The sequence below is a fragment of the Protomyctophum parallelum genome, assembly GCF_964188405.1.
Source record: "Protomyctophum parallelum genome assembly, chromosome: 12".
Taxonomy (NCBI): domain Eukaryota; kingdom Metazoa; phylum Chordata; class Actinopteri; order Myctophiformes; family Myctophidae; genus Protomyctophum; species Protomyctophum parallelum.
The window spans coordinates 11989465-11998169 of NC_139712.1; the positions used below are offsets into that span (position 1 = coordinate 11989465).

An 8705-nucleotide genomic window follows, 5' to 3' on the forward strand; every position below is an offset into this window, starting at 1 on the left:
CGGGCAGTAAAACCCCTAGACTTGAACCGTTTCGTAACAGGTGGTGACAGAACATCCTGTATTTCTTACAGCGTGGTGGTGACAGAACATCCTGTATTTCTTACAGCGTGGTGGTGACAGAACATCCTGTATTTCTTACAGTGTGGTGGTGACAGAACATCCTGTATTTCTTACAGCGTGGTGACAGAACATGCTGTATTTCTTACAGCGTGGTGACAGAACATCCTGTATTTCTTACAGCGTGGTGACAGAACATCCTGTATTTCTTACAGCGTGGTGACAGAACATGCTGTATTTCTTACAGCGTGGTGGTGACAGAACATCCTGTATTTCTTACAGCGTGGTGACAGAACATCCTGTATTTCTTACAGCGTGGTGGTGACAGAACATCCTGTATTTCTTACAGCGTGGTGACAGACATCCTGTCCGTGCATCAGAACATGGGTTACTGTCCGCAGTACGACGCCGTAGACGAGCTTCTGACGGGCCGCGAACACCTGCACCTCTACGGCCGCCTGCGGGGGGTGCCAGAGGACCAGATCAGCAGGGTAAGGTAACGGCCCGTACCCCGATAAGGCCTGTAATAGAGCGTCGCAGTCCCTCCCCCCTTTCAGAACAACGACGAGTGGCCCAGGAAATGAATCTCAATGCATTTTGACCCATAGGCTTTTCTAGTAGAGACCAGTCCACTGTCTGGACTGGTCTGTCCAGCTTTTCTAGTAGAGACCAGTCCACTGTCCAGTCCAGAGACCAGTGTCCGGTCTAGAGACCAGTCCACTGAGACCAGTCCAGTCCAAGCTGGACTGGTCAGTCCAGCTTTTCTAGTAGAGACCAGTCCTCTGTCCTCTCTCAGGTCTAGTAGAGACCAGTCCTCTCCTCCGGGTCTAGTAGAGACCAGTCCTCTCCTCCAGGTCTAGTAGAGACCAGTCCACTGTCCTCCAGGTCTAGTAGAGACCAGTCCTCTGTCCTCTCTCAGGTCTAGTAGAGACCTGTCCTCTCTCAGGTCTAGTAGAGACCAGTCCTCTCCTCCAGGTCTAGTAGAGACCAGGTCTAGTAGAGACCAGTCCTCTGTCTTCTCCTCCAGGTCTAGTAGAGACCAGTCCTCTGTCTTCTCCTCCAGGTCTAGTAGAGACCAGTCCTCTGTCTTCTCCTCCAGGTCTAGTAGAGACTAGTCCTCTGTCCTCTCCTCCAGGTCTAGTAGAGACCAGGTCTAGTAGAGACCAGTCCTCTGTCTTCTCCTCCAGGTCGCCGACTGGGCCATCCAGAAGCTCGGGATGGGCGAGTTCGCGGCTCACACCGCCGAGACCTACAGCGGAGGAAACCGCCGGAAGCTCTCCACGGCCATCGCCCTGATAGGCTGCCCTGCCCTGGTGCTGCTGGTGAGGCTAACGCTAAGCTACATTAGCTTGATAGGCTGCCCTGCTGGTGAGGCTAACCCTAAGCTACATTAGCATGATAGGCTGCCCTGCTGGTGAGGCTAACGCTAAGCTACATTAGCATGATAGGCTGCCCTGCTGGTGAGGCTAACGCTAAGCTACATTAGCATGATAGGCTGCCCTGCTGGTGAGGCTAACGCTAAGCTACATTAGCATGATAGGCTGCCCTGCTGATGAGGCTAACGCTAAGCTACATTAGCATGATAGGCTGCCCTGCTGGTGAGGCTAACGCTAAGCTACATTAGCATGATAGGCTGCCCTGCTGGTGAGGCTAACGCTAAGCTACATTAGCATGATAGGCTGCCCTGCCCTGGTGAGGCTAACACTAAGCTACATTAGCATGAGAGGCTGCCCTGCTCTGGTGAGGCTAACGCTAAGCTACATTAACATGATAGGCTGCACTGCTGGTGAGGCTAATGCTAAGCTACATTAGCATGATAGGCTGCCCTGCTGGTGAGGCTAACGCTAAGCTACATTAGCATGATAGGCTGCCCTGCCCTGGTGAGGCTAACGCTAAGCTATATTAGCATGATAGGCTGTCCTGCTATCCTGCAATAATTACATGCTGGTTACCTTAGCCTAGGTTGAACCACCAATATTTACAAGCAACAAAAACAATCCCAAAGTTGCTTATAATAAGCAGACATGGCAACACTGGGTCACTTCCATGTGCATTTGTTGTTTGTAGAAAATGGGAGGATGAAGTCACACCTACACGCAGCCTCCCGCTGAGGAACAGCGCAGCAAAGCATTATGGGCATTGTAGGAATTCAGCAATCCAGTCAACCCCTAGTCAAATACACAGACTTCATTATTTCTCTGGTCAAAGGGTGCAAATTTCAAATTGTTATCTATTACAAATACCATTAACATGTACATAAGATCAGGTTGTGTCAGGGGTGAAGTGGCCATTTAAGACTGAGGTTAGGCTTAGTGACCTACGTGGTGGGTTAAGACTGAGGTTAGGCTTAGCGACCTACGTGGCCGGTTAAGACTGAGGTTAGGCTTAGCGACCTACGTGGCCGGTTAAGACTGAGGTTAGGCTTAGTGACCTACGTGGTCGGTTAAGACTGAGGTTAGGGTTAGTCACCTAGGGTTGAGATAGTGTTAGTAATCGGTCGGACGAACAGGTGGTCAGAACAATGACATGCATGTTACCCCGTGTGTGTGCGTGTGTGCGTGCGCGCGTGTGTGCGTGTGTGTGTGTGTGTGTGTGCGTGTGTGTGTGTGCGTGCGTGCGTCCAGGACGAGCCCACCACCGGCATGGACCCTCACTCCAGACGCTTCCTGTGGAACTCCATCATGAGCGTCATCCAGGACAACAGAGCCGTGGTGCTCACCTCCCACAGGTGTGTGTGTGTGTGTGTGTGTGTGTGTGTGTGTGTGTGTGTGTGTGCATGTGTGTGTGTGTGTGTGTGTATGTGTGTGTGTGTGTGTGTGTGTGTGTGTGTGTGTCGTGCGACGTGCGTGCGCGCACGACACATATTGAAAAAAACATGGACCGTTTTGCTCATTAATACTGAAGTCCAAAATGTGAGTTGAACCCATTCTGGAAGGGAACCCCTTTTGGTGTTTCTAGCATTATGTTATACTTTAGCTATTGAAAAAATATCAGATGCACAAGCTCGTAGCACGGCTCTGAGTGCTGCGCGTTATTCTTTTTTAATCCTGAAAATGTGCCGCAAGATTTGGAATACATATTCTTTCAGAGCGAACATTTTTAACTCAAATCTTTGCTTCTGGGAGGAGCTCAGGTCTAAGTGGGTTCAGTTCTAATGGTGTTTCTTCTCTCTCAACAGCATGGAGGAGTGCGAGGCCTTGTGCACGCGCTTGGCCATCATGGTCAACGGATCCTTCAAGTGTCTGGGGAGCATCCAGCACCTCAAATACAAGTAGGTCTTTTAAAATCTATTTCATAGTCCAGTTTTAGGCGATACAGTGACCACCGAAACTGGTGGTTAGTAAAAACAGAGAGATGTGTTTGGGGTGAGCGGTGAGTCTCTTACCACCGTGGCTCAGTGACGTCATGTTGTAGTTTTAGTAAAAACAGAGAGGTGTGTTTGGGGGTGAGAGGTGAGTCTCTTACCACCGTGGCTCAGTGACGTCATGTTGTAGGTTTAGTAAAAACAGAGAGGTGTGTTTGGGGTGAGAGGTGAGTCTCTTACCACCGCAGCTCAGTGACGTCATGTTGTAGTTTTAGTAAAAACAGAGATGTGTTTGGGGTGAGAGGTGAGTCTCTTACCACCGCGGCTCAGTCACGTCATGTTGTAGTTTTAGTAAAAACAGAGATGTGTTTGGGGTGAGAGGTGAGTCTCTTACAACCGCGGCTCAGTGACGTCATGTTGTAGTTTTAGTAAAAACAGAGACATGTGTTTGGGGTGAGAGGTGAGTTTCTCACCACCGTGGCTCAGTGACGTCATGTTGTAGTTTTAGTAAAAACAGAGATGTGTTTGTTGGTGAGCGGTGAGTCTCTTACCACCGCGGCTCAGTGACGTCATGTTGTAGTTTTAGTAAAAACAGAGAGGTGTGTTTGGGTGAGAGGTGGGTCTCTTACCACCGTGGCTCAGTGACATAATGTTGTAGTTTTAGTAAAAACAGAGAGGTGTGTTTGGGGTGAGCGGTGAGTCTCTTACCACCGCGGCTCAGTGACGTCATGTTGTAGTTTTAGTAAAAACAGAGATGTGTTTGGGGTGAGAGGTGAGTCTCTTACCACCGCGGCTCAGTGACGTCATGTTGTAGTTTTAGTAAAAACAGAGATGTGTTTGGGGTGAGAGGTGAGTCTCTTACCACCGCGGCTCAGTGACGTCATGTTGTAGTTTTAGTAAAAACAGAGATGTGTTTGGGGTGAGAGGTGAGTCTCTTACCACCGCGGCTCAGTGACGTCATGTTGTAGTTTTAGTAAAAACAGAGATGTGTTTGGGTGAGAGGTGAGTCTCTTACCACCGCGGATCAGTGACGTCATGTTGTAGTTTTAGTAAAAACAGAGATGTGTTTGGGGTGAGAGGTGAGTCTCTTACCACCGCGGCTCAGTGACGTCATGTTGTAGTTTTAGTAAAAACAGAGATGTGTTTGGGGTGAGAGGTGAGTCTCTTACCACCGCGGCTCAGTGACGTCATGTTGTAGTTTTAGTAAAAACAGAGATGTGTTTGGGGTGAGAGGTGAGTCTCTTACCACCGCGGCTCAGTGACGTCATGTTGTAGTTTTAGTAAAAACAGAGAGGTGTGTTTGGGGTGAGCGGTGAGTCTCTTACCACCGCGGCTCAGTGACGTCATGTTGTAGTTTTAGTAAAAACAGAGATGTGTTTGGGGTGAGCGGTGAGTCTCTTACCACTGCGGCTCAGTGACGTCATGTTGTAGTTTTAGTAAAAACAGAGATGTGTTTGGGGTGAGAGGTGAGTCTCTTACCACCGCGGCTCAGTGACGTCATGTTGTAGTTTTAGTAAAAACAGAGATGTGTTTGGGGTGAGCGGTGAGTCTCTTACCACTGCGGCTCAGTGACGTCATGTTGTAGTTTTAGTAAAAACAGAGATGTGTTTGGGGTGAGCGGTGAGTCTCTTACCACTGCTGCTCAGTGACGTCATGTTGTAGTTTTAGTAAAAACAGAGATATGTTTGGGGTGAGCGGTGAGTCTCTTACCACTGCGGCTCAGTGACGTCATGTAATTGACAATATACAAAATGTATAAACACCAACTTTGATGAGGCAGTATTGTTTTTTGTATTTTGTATATTGTATTTGTTTTCAAAATATAAGGTTTTCTTCATTTCCTGAAAAATCTATAATATTATATTTAATTTCCTGAAGAATAAACATGTCGTTAGTTAAGAGGTTAGCTATAAAACAGTCAAGCGATTTAACCACTTCTAAAAGACCAAATAATAAAACGTCTAATCTGTCAAATTCACCGCCGATGATGTCATTGGTGGTCGGGGCAGGTTCGGTGACGGCTACGTGGTCACCATGAAGATCCGGGCGGTGGATCGCGGCCGCGCGCCGGACCTGAACCCTGCCGAGGCCTTCATGGACAGCACCTTCCCAGGTACAGTACAGCACAGTACAGTGTACGGTACCGTGTGGTTTTAGGCTGCAGATTTAGAGTTTTTAGTCATTGTTAGTCTCTTTTTTTTTGTTTTTTTTATCATTTTTATCCCACGATTTTGTAACCCATTTTTTCACCCAGTGTCAATTATCTAATGTGATCCTGGGCGCTACACTTCCTCTGCCAACCTGGGGGGGGGGGGGGGGGGGGCGGGGGGGGCAGCGGACTGTCCTCATGCTTCCTTCTGTGCATGAGGAGTCCAAGTTGCTCCTTTACACCTGACAGGGGGGGAGTTTCCCTGGTTGGACGTAGTGCGTGGAAGGAACACGTTATTCCAACCAGTTCCTTTCCCCTCCATCAGGCGCCCTGGCTGGCCAGGGGGAGGCAGTATAGAGACCAGTTCCTTTCCCCTCCATCAGGCTCCCCGGCTGGCCAGGGGGAGGCAATATAGAGACCAGTTTCTTTCCCCTCCATCAGGCTCCCCGGCTGGCCAGGGGGAGGCAGTTTAGAGACCAGGATTACTGCATGTTTTTGTGAGGGTACCTACCCTAGGGGACACGGGGAGAACATGTGAGGGTACCTACCCTAGGGGACACGGGGAGAACATGTGAGGGTACCTACCCTAGGGGACACGGGGAGAACATGTGAGGGTACCTACCCTAGGGGACACGGGGAGAACATGTGAGGGTACCTACCCTAGGGGACACGGGGAGAACATGTGAGGGTACCTACCCTAGGGGACACACAGAAAGGCCCTTTCGCCAATTGTTAGTCTCTTGAATAGTTCTCACTTAGTTTCACTTATTTTCGGCCCACTCACGAGAATATGAATCAGGCGTTTCAGTGCCATCACGGTTAAATGCTTAAACATGTAGCTATAGGTGTAATGTTAGAGACCACAGAAGACATGTAGATATGAAATAAATGCTTAAACATGTAGCTAGGTGTAATGTTAGAGACCACAGAAGACATGTAAATATGAAATAAATGCTTAAACATGTAGCTAGGTGTAATGTTAGAGACCACAGAAGACATGTAAATATGAAATAAATGCTTAAACATGTAGCTAGGTGTAATGTTAGAGACCACAGAAGACATGTAAATATGAAATAAATGCTTAAACATGTAGCTAGGTGTAATGTTAGAGACCACAGAAGACATGTAAATATGAAATAAATGCTTAAACATGTAGCTAGGTGTAATGTTAGAGACCACAGAAGACATGTAAATATGAAATAAATGCTTAAACATGTAGCTAGGTGTAATGTTAGAGACCACAGAAGACATGTAAATATGAAATAAATGCTTAAACATGTAGCTAGGTGTAATGTTAGAGACCACAGAAGACATGTAGATATGAAATAAATGCTTAAACATGTAGCTAGGTGTAATGTTAGAGTCCACAGAAGACATGTAAATATGAAATAAATGCTTAAACATGTAGCTATAGGTGTAATGTTAGAGACCACAGAAGACATGTAAATATGAAATAAATGCTTAAACATGTAGCTATAGGTGTAATGTTAGAGACCACAGAAGACATGTAGATATGAAATAAATGCTTAAACATGTAGCTAGGTGTAATGTTAGAGTCCACAGAAGACATGTAAATATGTGCGTCGTGGTGGTGTGTGCGTGGGGTTGGTGTGTGTGGTGTGTGCGGTGTGTGCGGTTCGTGTGGTGTGGTGGTGTGTGCGTGTGGTGTGGTGGTGTGTGCGTGCGGTGTGGTGGTGTGTGCGTGCGGTGTGATGGTGTGGTGGTGGTGTGTGCGTGCGGTGTGGTGGTGGTGTGTGCGTGTGGTGTGGTGGTGTGTGCGGTTCGTGCGGTGGTGGTGTGTGCGGTTGGTGCGGTGGTGTGCGGTTCGTGCGGTGGTGGTGTGGGTGTGGTTGGTGCGGTGCGGTTGGTGCGGTTGGTGCGGTGGTGGTGTGGGTGTGGTTGGTGCGGTGGTGGTGGGTGTGGTTGGTGCGGTCCAGGCTGCGTCCAGAGAGAGAAGCATCATGGAACGCTGCAGTACGGCATCCCCTCCTCCTCGCTGGCCAGAGTCTTCCAGACGCTGCTTGTCAACAAGGACCGCCTCCACATCCAAGACTACTCTGTGTCCCAGACCACCCTGGACCAGGTAGGAAGACCAGACCACCCTGGACCAGGTAGGAAGACCAGACCACCCTGGACCAGGTAGGAAGACCAGACCACCCTGGACCAGGTAGGAAGACCAGACCACCCTGGACCAGGTAGGAAGACTACTCTGTGTCCCAGACCACCCTGGACCAGGTAGGAGGACCAGACCACTCTGGACCAGGTAGGAAGACTACTCTGTGTCCCAGACCACCCTGGACCAGGTAGGAAGACCAGACCACCCAGGACCAGGTAGGAGGACCAGACCACCCTGGACCAGGTAGGAAGACCAGACCACTCTGGACCAGGTAGGAAGACCAGACCACCCTGGACCAGGTAGGAGGACCAGACCACCCTGGACCAGGTAGGAAGACTACTCTGTGTCCCAGAACCCTAACCTCACACGGACGCCACAGGCGATTTGTAACCATCAACAGGTGATTTGTAACCATCAACAGGTGATTTGTAACCATCAACAGGTGATTTGTAACCATCAACAGGTGATTTGTAACCATCAACAGGTGATTTCTAACCATCAACAGGTGATTTGTAACCATCAACATGTTTTTGGTATGTCTAACGAACATTTGCCCCCCCTCTCTCCCCCCTCACCCCCCCCCCCCCCCCCCCTCCCCCAGGTGTTCGTGAACTTCGCCAAGCAACAGTCCAGAGAAGACGAGGCCGTCGTCCTGCATCCGAAAGCCGCCGGGGCGCGCAGAGAGGTCAAGGTCGCGCCCCTCAAGGTCGCGCCCCTCAAGTGAACGAACCTTGAGGTCGCGCCCCTCAAGTGAAGGAACCTTGAAGTCGCGCCCCTCAAGTGAAGGAACCTTGAGGTCGCGCCCCTCAAGTGAAGGAACCTCAGGGTCGCGCCCCTCGAGTGAACGAACCTTGAGGTCGCGCCCCTCAAGTGAATGAACCTCAGGGTCGCGCCCCTCAAGTGAACGAACCTCAGGGTCGCGCCCCTCAAGGGAACGAACCTCAGGGTCACACCCCTAAGGGAACGAACCTCAGGGTCGCGCCCCTCAAGGGAACGAACCTCAGGGTCGCGCCCCTCAAGGGAACGAACCCCAGCAGAAGGACACAACGCGACACACCGCCACGTTGGATTGAAGTTTC

The 8705-nt window shown here is 49.7% G+C and overlaps 1 protein-coding gene across 1 annotated transcript in view; it reads left to right on the plus strand.

The window, feature by feature from the left end:
• LOC310867506 (retinal-specific phospholipid-transporting ATPase ABCA4-like) overlaps positions 1–8350 on the plus strand; it is a gene marked incomplete at both ends in the record, with an annotated part of 107595 nt that extends 99245 nt beyond the window's left edge. The window contains 7 exon segments of the mRNA XM_083777620.1: positions 407–548; positions 1245–1379; positions 2682–2785; positions 3236–3328; positions 5371–5474; positions 7448–7593; positions 8228–8350. Coding sequence (XP_083633746.1) covers positions 407–548; positions 1245–1379; positions 2682–2785; positions 3236–3328; positions 5371–5474; positions 7448–7593; positions 8228–8350 — 847 coding nt within the window.
• Positions 8351–8705: the final 355 nt, after the last annotated feature.